At 47.5% G+C, this 21,767-nt stretch overlaps 2 protein-coding genes across 2 annotated transcripts; both read right to left on the bottom strand.

Annotated features, from left to right (window-relative positions):
• Nucleotides 1-497: 497 nt before the first annotated feature.
• On the bottom strand, nucleotides 498-18,848 carry ugl (ureidoglycolate lyase; the record flags this gene model as incomplete). The annotated part of the gene is made up of 18 exons (XM_080773535.1): nucleotides 18,756-18,848; nucleotides 18,099-18,143; nucleotides 15,563-15,762; nucleotides 14,251-14,370; nucleotides 13,675-13,884; nucleotides 12,437-12,527; nucleotides 12,231-12,307; nucleotides 11,896-12,006; nucleotides 11,720-11,779; nucleotides 10,105-10,261; nucleotides 9,572-9,770; nucleotides 8,192-8,270; nucleotides 7,321-7,413; nucleotides 6,671-6,743; nucleotides 5,634-5,701; nucleotides 5,003-5,133; nucleotides 4,258-4,603; nucleotides 498-2,186 (listed from the first exon to the last, which is right to left on the bottom strand). Exons 1-18 carry the CDS (start codon nucleotides 18,784-18,786, stop codon nucleotides 498-500), a joined length of 3,780 nt encoding a protein of 1,259 aa, XP_080629661.1. The 5' UTR covers nucleotides 18,787-18,848.
• A 293-nt stretch (nucleotides 18,849-19,141) lies between these two features.
• On the bottom strand, nucleotides 19,142-21,072 carry LOC308322332 (THAP domain-containing protein 2-like; the record flags this gene model as incomplete). The annotated part of the gene is made up of 3 exons (XM_080773534.1): nucleotides 21,023-21,072; nucleotides 20,136-20,353; nucleotides 19,142-19,405 (listed from the first exon to the last, which is right to left on the bottom strand). Exons 2-3 carry the CDS (start codon nucleotides 20,301-20,303, stop codon nucleotides 19,142-19,144), a joined length of 432 nt encoding a protein of 143 aa, XP_080629660.1. The 5' UTR covers nucleotides 20,304-20,353; nucleotides 21,023-21,072.
• Between the last annotated feature and the right edge of the window lie 695 nt (nucleotides 21,073-21,767).

Genomic DNA, 21,767 nt, shown 5'->3' with positions numbered 1-21,767 from the left:
AATCATCTCTTTATTCTGAATCATCTTTATTCTGAATCATCTTTATTCTGAATCATCTTTATTCTGAATCATCTCTTTATTCTGAATCATCTTTATTCTGAATCATCTTTATTCTGAATCATCTTTATTCTGAATCATCTTTATTCTGAATCATCTTTATTCTGAATCATCTTGTTCTGAATCATCTTTGTTCTGAATCATCTTGTTCTGAATCATCTTGTTCTGAATCATCTTCTGAATCATCTTGTTCTGAATCATCTCCACGCGTCAGCCGGCGGTAACACAAACAAAGATAATCACACTCCTGTGACGCGTTGAGAGCTTGTAGATCTTGTAGATCAGCTATTTTTCGGGGCTCAACCCAGCACTCTTTAGCTAGCGGAGATGCAGGTGTGTAACGACACGGAGAGGACGGGCATTTAGTCATGTAGTTAATGTCACACGAGACGACCCCCCCCAAAACTCCTCAAAACGAGACGACCCCCCCACAAAACCCCTCAGCATCCGTCGTCGGTGGACACCACGAAGTTCTCGAACTTGAACCCCGGGGCGGCCGCGGCCTCGTCCAGCGCCTCGTCCTCCCCGGCCCCCCCCGTCAAGGCCTCCGTCTTGCCCTTGGGCTGGAAGGTGGCCTGCCACACCAGCAGCTCTCCGGTCTTCCTCTCCACCAGCTCCAGGTAGGACCCGATGTTGTCCTCCGTGATGCCCAGGCTCTGCAGCCGCTCCTCCATGGCCTGGCGCTCCGTCCGGGCCACGCCGTTGAGGATGGCGGCCACCAGCTCCTTGATCTTCTCCATGACCCGGTTGGTGCTGTTGAGCAGCGCCACCGTCTCCTTGATCTGCGCGTCCAGCTTGCTCTGCTCGTCCTCCGTGCGCCGCAGCGCCTCCTGGTGGCGCAGCTCGGCGTCCGCGTCCTCCTCGCGCACGCGCCGCATCTCCTCCTCGGTGGCGCGCACGTGCTCCCGCGCCCGCGCCGTGCTCTCCAGCTGCGCGGCGATGGTGCGCGCCAGTGCGGCGTTCAGCTCCTCCCCCGTGACGAAGCGCCGCGCCAGCGCCTCCAGGCCCAGCGCGGGCTCCCCCGTCACGGCCTTGATCCTCAGGAACACGTCCTCCAGGCGGTCCCAGGCCTCCCCGCCCCGCCGGTCCACCCAGCGCCGCTCCTCCGCCTCGCCCCCCACCTTCTCGTGGGTCTTGGCGGCCGTGAAGCCGCGGTGCCTCTGCCGCGCGGCCAGCGCGCGGCCCTGCTGGCGGAGCCGCGCGGCGTGGCCCTCCAGCTCTACCGCGGCCGCCTGGCGCACGGCGGCCGCGCGGCGCTGCGCGTCCACGCGCGCGTCGTACAGCGCGTTGGTCCGGCCGATGACCTCCATGACCTGGCGGCGCGCAGCACGCAGCTCGCCGTCCAGCCGGCCGTAGAACTCCTGGAAGTGCAGCCGCTCCTTCCGCAGGACGTCCAGCTCGTCGCGCGTGCGGCTGTTCTCCGCACGCCGCTCGCCGAAGGACAGCAGCGCCGCCTCCAGGCGGCGGTCCAGCGAGACCACGGCCCGCCGGGCGTGCCCCGCGCGGCTCTCCTGCCCCGCCGCGGTGGCCGCCCTCTTGGTGAGGACGCGCGTCAGCCGGGCGACCTCGCCGTCCAGCCGGGCGCGCCGGCGGCGCTCGCGCTCCGCCGCCGCGTCGATGTCGTCCATGTCCAGCAGGAGGACGAGGCGCTGCGCGGCCTCGGCGTCCTGCCGCCGCCCCGAGGCCGCCAGGCCGCGGCGGATGTCGGCCTGCCGCCGCCGCAGCCGGACGATCTCGCGGCGCTGCTTGGCCGCCACGTCCTGGCAGTGGGTGTTGTGGAGCTGCCGGCGGCGCCGCTCGCGCTTCAGCGTGCGGTAGCGCCGGTGGAGATCGTCCAGGAGGCGGACGTCGTCGTCCTCGCGGTCCTCCGGGGTCTCGTCGTGGTCGTCTGGGGTCCGCGGTGGCGGCGGGCCGCCGGCGAGGCTCTCGCCGTCCCGCTGCTCGCTGCCGTGGGAGGAGGAGGGGGAGGAGCTGCTGCCGCTGATGCTGTGGTGGAGGGGGGAGGAGCTATCGTCGTCACGGTTCATGCTGTCGTACATATCGTTGGTCTCGGTGTTTTTCACGTTGTTTCTTTGTAGCGTCTCGTCTGGTTTTCGGCCCGCGGGTCTGGACGGGCCGGCCCGGCTCTTCTATAAATGTAAATATCTGTGGCGTTGGAGTGACGTCACCGTACGGCGCACGGCGTTGCCGTGGTGATCGTTTGGTTTACTTTTTTTTTTAGAGAGATTTTTTATGTATTAGTAGACCAGTAAGACCAGTAGACCATGTACAGTAGACCAGTAAGACCAGTAGACCATGTGCAGTAGACCAGTAAGACCAGTAGACCATGTGCAGTAGACCACTAGACCATGTACAGTAGACCAGTAAGACCAGTAGACCATGTACAGTAGACCAGTAAGACCAGTAGACCATGTACAGTAGACCAGTAAGACCAGTAGACCATGTGCAGTAGACCACTAGACCATGTACAGTAGACCAGTAAGACCACTAGACTATGTACAGTAGACCATGTGATGTAGACCAGTGAGACCATGTGCAGTAGACCATGTGCAGTAGACCATGTGATGTAGACCAGTGAGACCATGTGCAGTAGACCATGTGCAGTAGACCAGTAAGACCACTAGACTATGTACAGTAGACCATGTGATGTAGACCAGTGAGACCATGTGCAGTAGACCATGTGCAGTAGACCATGTGCAGTAGACCATGTACAGTAGACCAGTAAGACCACTAGACTATGTACAGTAGACCATGTGATGTAGACCAGTGAGACCATGTGCAGTAGACCATGTGCAGTAGACCATGTGCAGTAGACCAGTGAGACCATGTGCAGTAGACCATGTGCAGTAGACCATGTGATGTAGACCATGTGATGTAGACCATGTGATGTAGACCATGTGAGACCATGTGCAGTAGACCAGTAAAATGGACTTGATAAATTCAACCTATTAATTGGGAATCATCGGTTTATTTTCACTCCGTTGTTTCAATATTGATACGATATTGAAGCATAATCATTCCTGAAGAATATTTTTACAGTTCATGTTAAATGTTCTCTTATCTTCTGAATCAGAATGTCGGGGGGTTGATAATGTCCATGTTCCTTATTCCCGTGGTGGGAGTTCTGCTGTGGTTCTGATTGGCTGAGTCCCGTGATGGGAGTTCTGCTGTGGTTCTGATTGGCTGAGTCCCGTGGTGGGAGTTCTGCTGTGGTTCTGATTGGCTGAGTCCCGTGGTGGGAGTTCTGCTGTGGTTCTGATTGGCTGAGTCCCGTGATGGGAGTTCTGCTGTGGTTCTGATTGGCTGAGTCCCGTGGTGGGAGTTCTGCTGTGGTTCTGATTGGCTGAGTCCCGTGGTGGGAGTTCTGCTGTGGTTCTGATTGGCTGAGTCCCGTGGTGGGAGTTCTGCTGTGGTTCTGATTGGCTGAGTCCCGTGGTGGGAGTTCTGCTGTGGTTCTGATTGGCTGAGTCCCGTGGTGGGAGTTCTGCTGTGGTTCTGATTGGCTGAGTCCCGTGGTGGGAGTTCTGCTGTGGTTCTGATTGGCTGAGTCCCGTGGTGGGAGTTCTGCTGTGGTTCTGATTGGCTGAGTCCCGTGGTGGGAGTTCTGCTGTGGTTTTGGTGAAACATTAAGTAGTTCCGGTCATTTTGTGGGGGGGGGGGGGGGGGGGGGGGGCACTGGGGGCCACACAGTAAAAGTACATTAATTCACAAAACTATATTATATATGTATGTATTGTTGACCTATTTCAAAACTTTCGTTCAACTTTGACCCCTCTATCTATCACATGGAACTATTTTTTGGGCGTAGTGATATGGACACAAAACACATAGTTCCGTGTGATAGAGTTGAAGTTGAACGAAAGTTGCACTAATATTTTAGAAATAGATCAACAATTACTGCGTGGCCCCCCAGTGCCCCCCCCCCCCCCCACAAAATGACCGGAACTACTTCATATTATTTCACCAAAACCAGAGCAGAACTCCCACCACGGGACTCCAACCAATCAGAACCAGAGCAGAACTCCCACCACGGGACTCCAACCAATCAGAACCAGAGCAGAACTCCCACCACGGGACTCCAACCAATCAGAACCAGAGCAGAACTCCCACCACGGGACTCCAGCCAATCAGAACCAGAGCAGAACTCCCACCACGGGACTCCAACCAATCAGAACCACAGCAGAACTCCCACCACGGGACTTTTGGTGGTCGGGGGTCAGAGGTCAGAGTTTGGACGCAGGTTTCGTTGGGCGTTGGGGTCGAGGGGTCAGTGTTGGGAGCTGGCGGGTATTCTGGGGTTTGGTGGCGGTGGTGGGGGGGTGGGGGTGGTGGGGGTCGGGTCGGGTGGTCAGCTTGGGGAGGGGCACCGTGTCGGATGGGGGGGGGGGGTGTGGGGGCGGGGGAGGGGCTTTGCGGGGCCCCGGGCCCCTGGGAGCTGAGGAAGGTGTGGTCCAGGTTGAGGTGCGTGGTGAGGAACTCTGGGAAGTCTCTCCGCTGAACCACCTCCACGAACATGTTGGCGGCCGTGGTCAGCCTCTGGACCGCCCTGGGAAACACAGTGACGCAACTGTTAGTGTGTACGGCCCTGGGAAACACAGTGATGCAACTGTTAATGTGTACGGCCCTGGGAAACACAGTGACGCAACTGTTAACATGTTAAGAGCCCCAGACGGAGGTCTCCGTCCTGTTAATTAGTACAGTGTGATGCTCTAGGCCAGGCTGGGAGCGCCGCTCCACAGGCTGGGAGCGCCGCTCCACAGGCTGGGAGCGCCGCTCCACAGGCTGATTTCATGGATTAAATGCGTGTGCGTGACCTCTAGAAGGTGTGTGTGTGTGTGTGTGTGTGTGTGTGTGCGTGTGTGTGTGTGTGTGTGTGTGTGTGTGTGTGTGTGTGTGTGTGTGTGTGTGTGTGTGTGCGTGCGTGCGTGCGTGTGACCGTGCGTACCTGACATGGTGTTTGTGCGTGACCTCTAGAAGGTCGTTGATGACCTTGACAGTGAGGTCAGTGACCAGAGCTCTGGTCACTGTGCGCCCGTCGTCCTCTAGACGAGTCTGGTGACGAATCCACTGCCACACCTGAACACACACACACACACACACACACACACACACACACACACACACACACACACGTCACACGCACACACGCGCGCACACATGCACACACACACACACACACACGCACGCACACGTCACACGATGCCTTATGTAGTGATATTTATGATGACATCACCTACGAACGGCTGCAATTCAAATCTGGCCCCCGTAAAATTTGAATCAATCTGTTAATTAATACTTCAATCAATCAATCAATCTTGTGTGATCAGGTTGTATACATGCCTCACCGATATGTTGCATTCATGACATCGCAGACAATGTATTATTTAAGGTGCACAAACTAACAAGTTTTGTTGCAATAATTAATGCATTTTTAAGTATTTTGTCCCTTAAAGATCAGCCACTGCTGTTTTGTTGTTTAGTCTGATTTGAGTATATTTGAGCGACTTCTTAATGTATATTAATTTAAATAATATGCATTACAAAAGTAAAGGTGAAGATTTGAACCCTGGACTCGCCTGTGATCTGGAGATCTCTGCTGTGGCCGAGTCCTCCACCTGCCCTCTGTAGAAGAAATGACCTCTACCTGAGAGAGAGAGAGAGAGAGAGACGTTTTATCAGTTCGCTACAGTCATATACGCAGGGAAGCTGGCAGAACCCTCACTAAAACACCCTGGACAACGCTCCACACGTCCCAGACTCTTCTCCCTTCTCTAAAACACCCAGAACAACGCTCCACACGTCCCAGGCTCTTCTCCCTTCTCTAAAACACCCTGGACAACGCTCCACACGTCCCAGACTCTTCTCCCTTCTCTAAAACACCCAGAACAACGCTCCACACGTCCCAGACTCTTCTCCCTTCTCTAAAACACCCTGGACAACGCTCCACACGTCCCAGACTCTTCTCCCTTCTCTAAAACACCCTGGACAACGCTCCACACGTCCAAGACTCTTCTCCCTTCTCTAAAACACCCTGGACAACGCTCCACACGTCCCAGACTCTTCTCCCTTCTCTAAAACACCCTGGACAACGCTCCACACGTCCCAGACTCTTCTCCCTTCTCTAAAACACCCAGAACAACGCTCCACACGTCCCAGACTCTTCTCCCTTCTCTAAAACACCCTGGACAACGCTCCACACGTCCCAGACTCTTCTCCCTTCTCTAAAACACCCTGGACAACGCTCCACACGTCCCAGACTCTTCTCCCTTCTCTAAAACACCCTGGACAACGCTCCACACGTCCCAGACTCTTCTCCCTTCTCTAAAACACCCAGAACAACGCTCCACACGTCCCAGACTCTTCTCCCTTCTCTAAAACACCCTGGACAACGCTCCACACGTCCAAGACTCTTCTCCCTTCTCTAAAACACCCTGGACAACGCTCCACACGTCCCAGACTCTTCTCCCTTCTCTAAAACACCCTGGACAACGCTCCACACGTCCAAGACTCTTCTCCCTTCTCTAAACCACCCAAACATGTTTACAGCATCAATAGAAACATGTTTACAGCATCAACAGAAACATGTTTACAGCATCAATAGAAACATGTTTACCTGACAGCCAGGCGTCAATGAACAGAATCCCCACTGTGATGTTGTACTGTAATCCGTGCAGAGTCACTCCACCCTGTACAACATGGACATTGTTATTATTAGACAACAGAATAATTTCACATCACTCTACTGTCTATAGTGTACTGTAGACAGTAGACTGTCTCTCCTGTACACCACACAACTGACACAAATATTACTTATTCTACCACAGGTCGTTTCGAGGAAGCAGTTTTGATTGGTTGAAACAGCCTTCTAGCCGGTGGTTAAACCAGCACCGTTCACCACCTATAATCAAAACAAAGAATTCAGCCGCTCTGTTCTCCCAGAGCGCTATAGCAAACTCGGTGGCTAGGCTAGCTAGTTTCTTGGGACATTTGTGGTCGTATAGTGACTACATCTGTCATTTAAAAATATATATTCTTTCAGCAATTTTCTTAGTTTTAAGGGTAACTGTGGTAGAATTGCAATATTACACTTGAGGGTGTGGTTTTCAGTGATGCTTGCGGAACTCGACTCCGTCTCGTTCCTGACCGCATCACTGTCGTGGCAATAATCACGTTAACCCACACCCTCTCGTGTAATATTGCTTAATTGCATGGCATGCCGAGTAGGATCTTGTAGTAATAATAATAATAATAATAACAACGTACCGAGGGCATGGTGAGCAGGTCTTCAGCGGTCACTCTGACGTCTTCTCTAAGTTGATCCAGCTGGTTGTCTCCTCGGGTGTGAGTCTGAAAGAGCTGGTAGGACAGCCATGATTGTAGTTCATTATATGCTGTAGTTCACTGTTATACGCTGATTGTAGTTCGATAAGAGCTGGTAGGACAGCCATGATTATAGTTCACTGTTATAAGAGCTGGTAGGACAGCCATGTTTGTAGTTCACTGTTATAAGAGCTGGTAGGACAGCCATGTTTGTAGTTCACTGTTATAAGAGCTGGTAGGACAGCCATGTTTGTAGTTCACTGTTATAAGAGCTGGTAGGACAGCCATGTTTGTAGTTCACTGTTATAAGAGCTGGTAGGACAGCCATGTTTGTAGTTCACTGTTATAAGAGCTGGTAGGACAGCCATGTTTGTAGTTCACTGTTATAAGAGATGGTAGGACAGCCATGTTTGTAGTTCACTGTTATAAGAGCTGGTAGGACAGCCATGTTTGTAGTTCACTGCTATAAGAGCTGGTAGGACACCATGTTTGTAGTTCACTGTTATAAGAGCTGGTAGGACAGCCATGAGTAGTTCACTGTTATAAGAGCTGGTAGGACAGCCATGTAATAACAGCCATGTAATATTAATAGTCTTACGTTCTGCATGGGTTCCATCATAATGTAATATTAATATTCTTACTCTCTGCATGGGTTCTATCATAATGTAATATTAATAGTCTTACTCATCATAATGTAATATTAATAGTCTTACTCATCATAATGTAATATTAATAGTGGGTTCTATCATAATGTCATATTAATAGTCTTACTCATCATAATGTAATATTAATAATGTAATATTAATATTCTTACTCTCTGCATGGGTTCTATGAGGCTCAGATCGTACACCATGAAACCGTCCACACCAGCTTTGATCTCCAGCAGTTTGAGTCTGAAATGTGAGACAAAGATCAAGATGTTATATTATATATTATAATATTAATAAGATCAAGACCCAATGAATGGTAGTTATAATAATAATAATAATAAGATCAAGACACAATGAATGGTAGTTATAATATTAATAAGACCAAGACACAATACCGTCAAAGACGAAGGTTATTGATATCAAAACCGATCGCATCGCTCCACCACCGCCTGGAAGCGCCTGTTGCGCAACATTCGATGTTGCGCAACAGTGGGACATCATCGAAAATGTCCCCGTCCCCCCCCCCTCCCTTTTGCGGCTTACGCCTTTTATTGGTTTTTTGAAGGGACAGACAGGAGTAGGCTGACAGGAAACGGGAGAGAGATGGGGGGGGGGGGGGGGGTAAGACATGCAGTAAAGGCCGTGTCGGGCTCGGGAGTCGAACCCGCGGCCACACTGCGACTGGGTCACCAGTCGGGTGCCCCAGACGGTTACGCCAACGCCTGGGCCAGAACGTCCGATTCTAAGAAAATATCCTGTGTCAGACGGCCCCGTCGCGGTAGATTTAATCATACCTCCCGTTGTTGTCGATCGCCTCGGGAGTGTTTTGGCTACATTTAGCTGCTTCAGCTACATCCGGGACAACGTCCGGTCTGTCGGTAGAAGTGCTCCGCTAGCTATAAATCGCTGGGCGCTCTGATTTAACGGATTAACCCATTTTGGGGCGGGGACCCCTTTTTGGTGTTCGCATTATGTTATGCTATAGCTATTGAAAAGCAAAGCTTTTTGCACACCTACAGGCGACAGGTGCGTAGGAGAGGGTTACGGTGCCCTCTACAGGTGACAGGTGCGTAGGAGAGGGTTACGGTGCCCTCTACAGGTGACAGGTGCGTAGGAGAGGGTTACGGTGCCCTCTACAGGTGACAGGTGCGTAGGAGAGGGTTACGGTGCCCCAAAAATGAACAAGGAAAAGAACCGCACACTGTCTTCAAATGCAGTGACCACCATTTATTTACAGGGAAATAGCAACATTTGGGCCTCTGCGGCCTTCAAAGGCTATCTTTATGAAGGCCGCATATTTAGGTAAATAAAAGTTGGTCACTGCATTTGAAGACAGTGTGCGGTTGTTTTCCTATTGAAAAATAGCAGAGGTGGCGCGCTACGAAGCTTGTAGGTCTGCTATTTTTGAAGAATCGAAGAACGACTGACATAGAAACACAGCTTTTTCAGAAAACATGTCAGGATGTAGAAGAACATTTTTAGGATCTGATCTCAGGTCAGAATGGATTAAATAACCCCTGGGGCGTGTCAACGTGGTCCTATACCTGGTGACGGTGTCCAGCAGTGTCCTGTAGGTGGCGCTGTCTGCCTCTGGGGGCATCAGCGTGGCGGCCATGCCGCCCGTGGCCAGAGCCCCTCGCCGGTGGCAGGTCTGCACCAGGAGGTCCATGTAGGACGACAGGAAGTGCTTCTGCATGTTCACGTACTTGCTGCGGTCCGGGAGAACGAACGACGACCTCTGACCTGGAACAACACGACATGCCATTTGAACCCATTTTACCCCCAGTAAGGCTATCATGACCTCTGACCTGGAACAACACAACGTACCATTTGAACCCATTTTTACCCCAGTAAGGCTATCCAACGTTGACGCTGCCACCACCTACTGGCACAAAGTGGAACTGCAGCACTTGCATACGTGCGTAAGCCCCGCTGACCTCAAAGTTGAGGTCTGGGGCTTAATTACGCTCTGGTTCGGTCTCTCTTTTTTTTTTAAATATATAATTTTTATTCCACGATTTTGTAACCCAGTTTCTTTCACCCGGTGCCAATTATCTAGTCCAGACTCCTGACTCACCAAACTTGTTGATAAAGGAGGCAGAGTAGTCCCAGATGCCACAGTTGAGTCCTGCTGAATGTTCCTTCAACTCAAACAGGATCTGCTCCATCTCGAACGCCGCCAGGACGTTTTCTATGAGCACCGAGGCTTTGACGGTCCCCTGGGGAAGACCCAACTACGCACGCACACGCACAGCGCTACGGTATTACAATGCTATTTTATTACAACAGACCCAACTACGCACGCACACGCACAGCGCTATGGTATTACAATGAAGACCCAACTACGCACGCACACGCACAGCGCTATGGTATTACAATGATGGTCCCCTGGGGAAGACCCAACTACGCACGCAGGCACAGCGCTATGCTATTACAATGATGGTCCCCTGGGGAAGACCCAACTACGCACGCACACGCACAGCGCTATGGTATTACAATGCTATTTTATTACAACTTCGTGCGACATAGTATAAAATACAGCTTACTAATAATAATAAATCTGTGATTGTGTGTAATCTTGGTGTCACCAGGCTTTCCACAGAGGTCAACCTGATGATGTAAACTAAAGTTGTTTCCCCGTTCCAGACCAGATCAGAAAACTGAATATAATTTATTGACCTCAGACTATCTGTATATAACCTCATCTAGTGTTGGTGAGGTCACGGTGTAACCCTAGTTATATTTGTGTTTGTTTACAAAGCAACCTCATCTAGTGCATGCAGTGTTGGTGAGGAGTAACCCTAGTCTGAAAACCCACCTCTTCAGACTCCATCTTATTCTGAAAACCCACCTCTGCAGACTCCATCTTATTCTGAAAACCCACCTCTGCAGACTCCATCTTATTATGAAAACCCACCTCTGCAGACTCCATCTTATTCTGAAAACCCACCTCTTCAGACTCCATCTTATTCTGAAAACCCACCTCTGCAGACTCCATCTTATTCTGAAAACACCTCTTCAGACTCCATCTTATTCTGAAAACCCACCTCTGCAGACTCCATCTTATTCTGAAAACCCACCTCTGCAGACTCCATCTTATTCTGAAAACCCACCTCTGCAGACTCCATCTTATTCTGAAAACCCACCTCTTCAGACTCCATCATAGCCCGTAGCCCCTCCCCCTAGCCTCGACCACCTTACAGGCGTATGCAAAGACTCCATTTATGGAACTTAGATAGCATTTTATGTAGACATAGCACTCATTATATTATAGAATATTCCACTGTTCTTAGCTTAGGTATGATTCATGATGACAATCCTTTGTGTATTTGATGTATCCCATGCTTGTTGTTCTTGCTCACTGTAAATCTCTCTGGATTAACCCATTCTGACCGGGCACCCATTTTGGTGTTGGCATCATGTTATGCTTTAGCTATTGAAAAATAGCAGATCTACAAGCTCATATCGCGCCACCGAGTGGCGCGATACGAGCTTGTAGGTCTGCTATTTTTGAAAAATTCGAAGAACGACTGACATTTTTAGAATCTGATCTCAGGTCAGAATGGGTTAATCAGACCAGTGTGTGTCCCGTGGAAACCTCGTATGAATCTGATCTCAGGTCAGAATGGGTTAAGAGCGTCCGATAAACGCCCTACACTGTAAATTGTAATTGTGTCACAAATTAAACCAACCTTATCTTGTGTCCAGACAAAGATGTTGTTCCACAACCTAGCTTCATGGTAACTCTCCACCTGTCAGCCAATCAGAACAGAGGAGAGGAGAGGATTTTAAGATAGTCCAAGGAAGATATTTATGAATTATGTGCGTGCGTGCGTGCGTGCGTGCGTGTGTGTGCGTGCGTGTGTACCTTGGACAGGTAGAAGAAGGGTCCACTCTGGTGCTGGAACAGTTTCCTGCCACAGTGGAACATCAGCAGACCGAAGTCGAACAGAGGACCTGGAACCTCTTTACCGTTCACCTACACACACACACATGCACAGACACGCGCACGCACAGACACGCACACACACACACACACACACACACACACACAGAAACACACAATGTTTGGGATGTTCTTAACATCCAATTGTAATTACAATCTAATACAACTCTAATCTTGAAAACATTATTTTTTTCGTGTTGAATTATGTGTACGTGTGTGTGCGCGTGCGTGTGTGCGTGTGTGTGTGCGTGCGTTACCATCATATTGTGTTCCACCATGTTCCAGGCACGTGGGCGGAGCATCAGCACAGGAGCCTGCTGTATGGGAGGAGCCTCTGTCCATATAAGGAGTGATAAGGTTAGAATGGGAGGGGCCTATGTCCATATAAGGAGTGATAATGTTAGAAGGGGAGGGGCCTATGTCCATATAAGGAGTGATAATGTTAGAAGGGGAGGGGCCTCACCAGGGAGCTGTCCATTGACAGCCTTGCAGACGTTGTGAAGGCCTTTGATCTGGTTGTGGTACGTAGGACAGTTTCCGTCGTCAAAGTCAATCTGATGAGAGAAAGAGAGAGGCCGTTTATCACTGTCCCACCTCTAAATGTGTCCCCGTCACTGTTTCACTGTTCCACCTCTAAATGTGTCCCCGTCACTGTTCTACTGTTCCACCTCTAAATGTGTCCCCGTCACTGTTTCACTGTTCCACCTCTAAATGTGTCCCCGTCACTGTTTCACTGTTCCACCTCTAAATGTGTCCCCGTTACTGTTACACTGTTCCACCTTTAAATGTGTCCCCGTCACTGTTTCACTGTTCCACCTCTAAATGTGTCCTAGTGACTGATGGTACCTGTAGTCCTAGTGGCTGATGGTACCTGTAGTCCTAGTGACTGATAGTACCTGTAGTCCTATAGTGACTGATGGTACCTGTAGTCCTAGTGACTGATGGTACCTGTAGTCCTATAGTGACTGATGGTATCTGTAGTCCTAGTGGCTGATGGTACCTGTAGTCCTATAGTGACTGATGGTACCTGTAGTCCTATAGTGACTGATGGTACCTGTAGTCCTATAGTGACTGATGGTACCTGTAGTCCTATAGTGACTGATGGTACCTGTAGTCCTATAGTGACTGATGGTACCTGTAGTCCTAGTGGCTGATGGTACCTGTAGTCCTATAGTGACTGATGGTACCTGTAGTCCTAGTGGCTGATGGTACCTGTAGTCCTAGTGACTGATGGTACCTGTAGTCCTAGTGACTGATGGTACCTGTAGTCCTAGTGACTGATGGTACCTGTAGTCCTATAGTGACTGATGGTACCTGTAGTCCTAGTGACTGATGGTACCTGTAGTCCTATAGTGACTGATGGTACCTGTAGTCCTAGTGACTGATGGTACCTGTAGTCCTATAGTGACTGATGGTACCTGTAGTCCTAGTGACTGATGGTACCTGTAGTCCTAGTGACTGATGGTACCTGTAGTCCTAGTGACTGATGGTACCTGTAGTCCTATAGTGACTGATGGTACCTGTAGTCCTAGTGACTGATGGTACCTGTAGTCCTATAGTGACTGATGGTACCTGTAGTCCTAGTGACTGATGGTACCTGTAGTCCTAGTGACTGATGGTACCTGTAGTCCTATAGTGACTGATGGTACCTGTAGTCCTATAGTGGCTGATGGTACCTGTAGTCCTAGTGACTGATGGTACCTGTAGTCCTTGTGCAGCGGAGCGCAGGCCGTGGATGAGCCGCTGGGTGTCACAGGGGGCGAGGTCACCCACGTCCACGTGTCTCCTGGTCAGCCGGGGGGGCACGGGGCTCACCCTCCAGCTGGGGTCAGAGGTCATGACCTCTCTGAACTCTGGCAGGTCACCAGTCATGTCCAGGTGGGCCTTCCTGGACACTCGCAACGTCAGGACCTGAAAACACATAAAAATAAAAACTTTATCTATCTCCACAAGTATAGTCGAACATGCCAAAGACACATTGGGAGAAATCATTTCCCTGGACAAGACTACAAAATATATTTTTAGAGACAATTTACAATTTAGGTTTTACACTAAACTTAAGATTTAGGTTGGGGTTAATGTCGGGATTAGGCATATATAGAAGTTACATTTAAGGATCTCTGGCACACACATGCGTGCGTGCGTGTGTGTGTGTGTGTGTGTGTGTGTGTGTGTGTGTGTGTGTGTGTGTGTGTGTGTGTGTGTGTGTGTGTGTGTGTGTGTGTGTGTGTGTGTGTGTGTGTGTGTGTGTGTGTGCGCGTGCGTGCATGCACGTACCTGGTCTACCTCCTGGTCAAACGTGCACACCAGCTCCTGCAGGAAGCTCAGAGCTGAAGGAGTGAGCAGATCTACATACTCCAGTTCTAGACCGGCTGGAGCAGCACGCATCTCCACCTGCTGGTCACACAGGGTACAGCAGGTCAGTCAGTCATGGGCAGAGCCTTAGATATAGACAGAGTTATGCCTTCACTTCATGAGGCTCTCCTACATAGACTTCTATTGGCTTCAGTCCAATGGAGGCTCTCCTACATAGACTTCTATTGGCTTCAGTCCAATGGAGGCTCTCCTACATAGACTTCTATTGGCTTCAGTCCAATGGAGGCTCTCCTACATAGACTTCTATTGAGAATGAGGACAACCAACTGGGACAAGTCCTGGACAGGAAGTAGGCAGACATGCATTGGACTCACAGGGCAACAGCCCAGCTTTAATGATCTTAAATCCCTTTATTTTAGATTGTTTTGTAGTAATAGTACAACATAAACATTAAACAGACTTTAGTTGTTACTGTACAATACGTTAAAACAGTAAAATAGCTCTTATTTGCGCCGCCCTCGTTGAAAACAATGTATTTCCAACTCCAGCTTGTCTCAGTTCAGGCTGCATGAACAACAGCGCTCTCGGTTTCTGCCCCCTCAATGTCGCAACTCTTCTAATAGATGGATGTGGTCTGAGTTTAACCACCTTCGCTTCGCGTCGTGAATTATCTCCCGACAACGACCACCTAGCCAGACATTATCCCTCACTAAATGAACAAATAATACGGTGTCTAGACTGCAGGACCACACTGGATTCAACCAATCAGGTTGGTAGGACTGGATTCAACCCCCCTTTGGTTTTCCACCATCCCTGCCCTTCATCACAGGGGTTTGGTTTTTCCACAATAGCTTCATACGTTAAAGAATGGTTTCACTGAGATCCTTGACCATCCAAACACGGGTCTAGACACCTTATTTGTTCATTTAAGTGCAACATTGTCTGATATAGTGAACATCGTATTTATGTGTGCGTATGTATACGTGAATGCATAATACAGTAGCCAGTAGAGAGAGAACGCTTTGAATATATATTTTCTTTCAGAGCGAATGTTTTTAACTCAAATCTTTGCTTCTGGGGGGGGGGGGTCTCTGGAACAACATATTTCCAGATGGGGGTCGGCGGCCGATTACAGATAATTCTGGGGGTCCTTGACGTGAAAAAGGTTGAGCACCAACTGACAGAAACATGAGGGTTTTGTCAGGATTTAAAGTAAGGATGTTAATAATAATAATAATAATAATAATAATAATAATAATAATGATAAACTTACAGACATGTCGCTGTCAGGCTGCGTCTCTCTCTCTGGACTTTGACAAGCAGACGCCGTTGGACTGGGCGGAGAGTCTGGCTCCCGCTCCGATTGGCCGACCGGGGACACTGCAGGCTCCCGCTCCGATTGGCCGACCGGGGACACTGCAGGCTCCCGCTCCGATTGGCCGGGTTCGAACGGCGTTTGCCCGAGCTCTGACACTTTGTTTGATCAGCCAAAAACGTGAGGTTCAAGTACAGCAGTGATGTGTTGTTGTTTGGTTAAACAGTTACAGCATTTAAACGATTTAAAATACAATGGCAGATCTACAAGCTCGTAGCACGCCACTCGGTGGCGCGCCATGAGCTTGTAGATCTGCTGTTTTTCAATAGCTAAAGTATAACATAATGCTTAGTTAAAACACCAAAAGGGGTTCCCGTCCAGAATGGGTTAAATAGCGCTATATTGTGACAGTAATCATTGCTATAGAGTGTGTTTAGTAACGGTGTTAAATAGCTCTATAGTGTGACAGTAATCATTGCTATAGAGTGTGTTTAGTAACGGTGTTAAATAGCTCTATATTGAGACAGTAATCATTGCTATAGAGTGTGTTTCAGTAACAGTGTTAAATAGCTCTATATTGAGACAGTAATCATTGCTATAGAGTGTGTTTAGTAACGGTGTTAAATAGCTCTATATTGAGACAGTAATCATTGCTATAGAGTGTGTTTCAGTAACAGTGTTAAATAGCTCTATATTGTGACAGTAATCATTGCTATAGAGTGTGTTTAGTAACGGTGTTAAATAGCTCTATATTGTGACAGTAATCATTGCTATAGTGTGTTCAGTAACAGTGTTAAATAGCTCTATATTGTGACAGTAATCATTGCTATAGAGTGTGTTTAGTAACGGTGTTAAATAGCTCTATATTGTGACAGTAATCATTGCTATAGAGTGTGTTCAGTAACAGTGTTAAATAGCTCTATATTGTGACAGTAATCATTGCTATAGTGTGTTTCAGTAACAGTGTTAAATAGCTCTATATTGTGACAGTAATCATTGCTATAGTGTGTTCAGTAACGGTGTTAAATAGCTCTATAGTGTGACAGTAATCATTGCTATAGTGTGTGTTCAGTAGCAGTGTTAAATAGCTCTATATTGTGACAGTAATCATTGCTATAGAGTGTGTTTCAGTGACAGTGTTAAATAGCTCTATATTGTGACAGTAATCATTGCTATAGAGTGTGTTTCAGTGACAGTGTTAAATAGCTCTATATTGTGACAGTAATCATTGCTATAGAGTGTGTTTAGTAACGGTGTTAAATAGCTCTATATTGTGACAGTAATCATTGCTATAGAGTGTGTTTCAGTAACAGTGTTAAATAGCTCTATATTGTGACAGTAATCATTGCTATAGTGTGTGTTTCAGTAACGGTGTTAAATAGCTCTATATTGTGACAGTAATCATTGCTATAGAGTGTGTTTAGTAACGGTGTTAAATAGCTCTATATTGTGACAGTAATCATTGCTATAGAGTGTGTTCAGTAACAGTGTTAAATAGCTCTATATTGTGACAGTAATCATTGCTATAGTGTGTTCAGTAACGGTGTTAAATAGCTCTATATTGTGACAGTAATCATTGCTATAGAGTGTGTTTAGTAACGGTGTTAAATAGCTCTATATTGTGACAGTAATCATTGCTATAGAGTGTGTTTCAGTGACGGTGTTAAATAGCTCTATATTGTGACAGTAATCATTGCTATAGTGTGTGTTCAGTGACAGTGTTAAATAGCTCTATATTGTGACAGTAATCATTGCTATAGAGTGTGTTCAGTGACAGTGTTAAATAGCTCTATATTGTGACAGTAATCATTGCTATAGAGTGTGTTTCAGTAACAGTGTTAAATAGCTCTATATTGTGACAGTAATCATTGCTATAGAGTGTGTTCAGTAACGGTGTTAAATAGCTCTATAGTGTGACAGTAATCATTGCTATAGTGTGTGTTCAGTAACAGTGTTAAATAGCTCTATAGTGTGACAGTAATCATTGCTATAGAGTGTGTTCAGTAACAGTGTTAAATAGCTCTATATTGTGACAGTAATCATTGCTATAGAGTGTGTTCAGTAACAGTGTTAAATAGCTCTATAGTGTGACAGTAATCATTGCTATAGTGTGTGTTCAGTAACAGTGTTAAATAGCTCTATATTGTGACAGTAATCATTGCTATAGAGTGTGTTCAGTGACAGTGTTAAATAGCTCTATATTGTGACAGTAATCATTGCTATAGAGTGTGTTCAGTAACAGTGTTAAATAGCTCTATATTGTGACAGTAATCATTGCTATAGAGTGTGTTCAGTAACGGTGTTAAATAGCTCTATATTGTGACAGTAATCATTGCTATAGTGTGTGTTCAGTAACAGTGTTAAATAGCTCTATAGTGTGACAGTAATCATTGCTATAGAGTGTGTACAGTAACAGTGTTAAATAGCTCTATATTGTGACAGTAATCATTGCTATAGACTTATAGAGTGTGTGTACAGTAAGTACAGTAACTACCTCTCATGACGTCGTCCTGTACTTGGAACTGCACGATGTCTATGGCTGTGGAAGAACAATATTATAGGCTCAGTGTTTAATTTAGTTTTAGTCACATTTTGGAATGTTTTAGTGAAAATGTATTTTGTCGGACTGCTGAAAAGCAGAGAGCAGATCTACAAGCTCACAGCGCGTTTTAGTCGACGGAATCAACACTGAATAGTGCTGCCGTCATCTCACCGCTCACAATGAACATTGATTAGTTGATTGATTCATTAGCGCTTTGTAAAAAAGATTTTAAAAAAAGCACAGTAATGTTTATTTGTTCCGTCTGTACATTTTTGTTTGTTTTCATCTGGACTCTAAGTTCTCCACTTATTGTCAGTTGAATAAAACATTATGAGCTCCATTTCTCCAATGTTTTTCAAAATAGTAAAAAAAAAGTCTAAGAAGTTTAGGGATAAGGGGTTTAGAAGTTTAGGGATAAGGGGTTTAGAAGTTTAGGGATGAGGGGTTTAGCGGTGACGAAACAGAAACCAAGAAGCGAACACGGAAGCAGAGAAAAAGGGGGGCATTTGTGGCATGTCATTGTTGTGATGTCATTGTGATGTCATTGTGATGTCATTGTGATGTCACTGTGATGTCACTGTGATGATGACCGTGGACTTTGAGTCTTACCGTGCATTTTCAGCATGGAAAAGAAATCCATCTTGTGGTGTTGTGGAGCGGGGGGGTTCACTACTGGAGCTGGAAGGAGAAGGCATGGAGCTGGCCGCTTAGAAATGTTACGCACGTGACATCATAATCATAATCATCATATTCTGGAAGTTATATGGCGTCGTACTAGTCCCGCCCCCTTTCATGACGACGCCAGGCCCAGGAAATTATTCCCAGTGCATTTTCCCTCATAGACATTTCAAAAGGTATTTATTTAAAGACGGTTACCAAAGAATGGTGTTTGTTGTCATGATTTGTCACAACTCGGGTTGGCTTTTTTGTAAGGTCTATGGGGGAAATGAACGGGGAATCATTTCCTGGCCCCTGGTAGGGGGCGGAACGGAGTCCTATCTGATTGACAGCCCCGTACATCCAATCAGAATCGTGCCTTGGTCCCTCCTGGCGCTGTAGGTGTGTTCGGAGCAGATCTGGGCCAGTGTCTGCCGTCGGACGCGCGCGGCGGGCGGGGGGGCGTGGCGGGCCGCGGCGGGGGTCCTCCTCTTCGTCGTGGCGGCCGCCGGGCGGTGGGCGAAGACGCTGGGCACGGCGTCGCTACGCAGCTTCTTACGGCCCTTCCTGGTGAAGCAGAACTGGTCCGCCTCGAAATGGGCCTGAAACACAGGGACAGTTCTGTTAGACCAGTGGCTCCAAAACTTGTAGTTCTGGGTGGTTGTGGGTGGTTGTAGTCCTTACCTCACACAGCTTGTAGTTGTTGTACTTCTGGGTGGGTGGGTGGGTGTTGTAGTTCTGGGTGGTTGTGGGTGTTGTAGTCCTTACCTCACAGCTTGTAGTTGTTGTATTTCTGGGTGGGTGGGCGTTGTAGTCCTTACCTCACACAGCTCGTAGTTGTACTTCTGGGCGTTGTAGTCCTTACCTCACACAGCTTGTAGTTGTTGTACTTCTGGGTGGGTGGGTGGGTGTTGTAGTTCTGGGTGGTTGTGGGTGTTGTAGTCCTTACCTCACACAGCTTGTAGTTGTTGTACTTCTGGGTGGGTGGGTGGGTGTTGTAGTTCTCTGTGGTTGTGGGTGTTGTAGTCCTTACCTCACACAGCTTGTAGTTGTTGTACTTCTGGGTGGGTGGGTGGGTGTTGTAGTTCTGGGTGGTTCTGGGTGTTGTAGTCCTTACCTCACACAGCTTGTAGTTGTTGTACTTCTGGGTGTTGTAGTCCTTACCTCACACAGCTTGTAGTTGTTGTACTTCTGGGTGGGTGGGTGGGTGTTGTAGTTCTGGGTGGTTGTGGGTGTTGTAGTCCTTACCTCACACAGCTTGTAGTTGTTGTACTTCTGGGTGGGTGGGTGGGTGTTGTAGTTCTGGGTGGTTGTGGGTGTTGTAGTCCTTACCTCACACAGCTTGTAGTTGTTGTACTTCTGGGTGGGGGAGGGGCTGAAGTCATCCCTCCGGGCTCTGATCAGCCACGTCTTCCTGCGCTCGCCGTCCGTCGGGAAGCCGTACATCCTCACCTTCTGCTCCCAGCGGTTGCTGCAGCCATTGGCCGAGCAGCCCACCATGACGCGATCTGATTGGAGCACGACGCCCGTCAATCACACCGTGAAGCAATCTGATTGGAGCACAACAATTCTTTAGAATGAAGGGAAATTATGACAGGCAGTTTCTGCTGTCAATATGACCCCCCCCCAGTCAAAAAACACATTCTGTTTGAAATAGACACTCATGCTTTCTAAGGTGTGATTTGGGGCCCTAAAGATGATTACACAATCAATCAATATCAACATCCACTGTCCAATACTTAGATAGGGAGGGGGGTGAAATTATTTACACTCTAAATCATGGATTACTTGCATTTATAATCTAAATGTGTAACTATATAGTAACAAAAGAACACAAGATGATAAAAAAGTAGAATTGCTTCTGAGTTTCTCAAGATATAAATATAAAATATATCATATAAATGTTTTATTTATACAATTATTTATACACACACACACACACACACACACACACACACACACAGCAAACTGATGCATTATGATTTATGAATGACCCCAAAAACCTCTCAAAGTGTCTCTTCAAATAGAACTATTAGAATACTGGAGAACTTCCTGGAACTGTTCTGTTCCCCTCCCCCCCCCCCCCCCCCCATCCTCCCCCTCCCCCTCAGTGCATGGCTGTAGTCATTTATAAAATAATAAAATAATGTGAAGATTGATCTCACACAGTCTAAACTAACAGAATAATACAGCTATAAGTCATTACACGTGTTAATTACCTGTTAATAAGCGGTTCCCAGCGGGATGACGTTATTGTGTGGAACTATCTCATAGTTCCTCCATTACGCCTGCCTGCGCGAGGGAGCGGACGTGACGCGACGCAGTAATGCGGTCTGCTCATTGGACTGTTGGTAGGCCGGGAGCGGATGTGACGCAGGAACACCAAAACAAAGTCCTAGGTTACTTTCTTTTGCCCCTTGCAGAGCAGAGAGGGTTAATTAGGTCATGAATATAAACAGATTTAGCACTAAATGATGTAGAGTTGCTGAGTTGGTAAACAAATGGACCATTTATAGATCTTTAACTCTTGAGAGCGTAAACATGTTATTGTTAAACATCTGCATTACTTCATTTACTAGAAGGCTAGACAATTAGAGAATGTAGAACAACATCAACGTTTGCCACAACACAACAGGCAAATGTTGATCAATAAAAGTTTATATTTTCTTTTGTCATGTGTTTGTTGTTTATTTCTGTTTTTTGTGCAGTCTGTGTTTTTATTTCTTTACTGCACAGCTGCCCCCCCCCCCCCCCCCTTTGCCAACTTGTAGACTTATGTACTGTTCTTTATGAACTTTTAATCTGTTTAAACCTCTTCCTACAGGAAAGGATTCCAAATAAGCCAGCTGGCTTCTTCCCTTCCTTGCATTGCATTTTTGTTCTCTGATATGTTATTGTCTATTTTTTGTACTACATGCTAAATAAATAAACCTAAACCTAAAGTAACAGTTACCTTATCGGCTA

Source organism: Protomyctophum bolini (assembly GCF_963924005.1).
Source record: "Protomyctophum bolini genome assembly, chromosome: 10".
In the NCBI taxonomy this organism is placed as follows: Eukaryota; Metazoa; Chordata; class Actinopteri; order Myctophiformes; family Myctophidae; genus Protomyctophum; species Protomyctophum bolini.
Note: the sequence above shows the minus strand (reverse complement) of the source record. Positions and strands in the feature narration are given on the sequence as shown.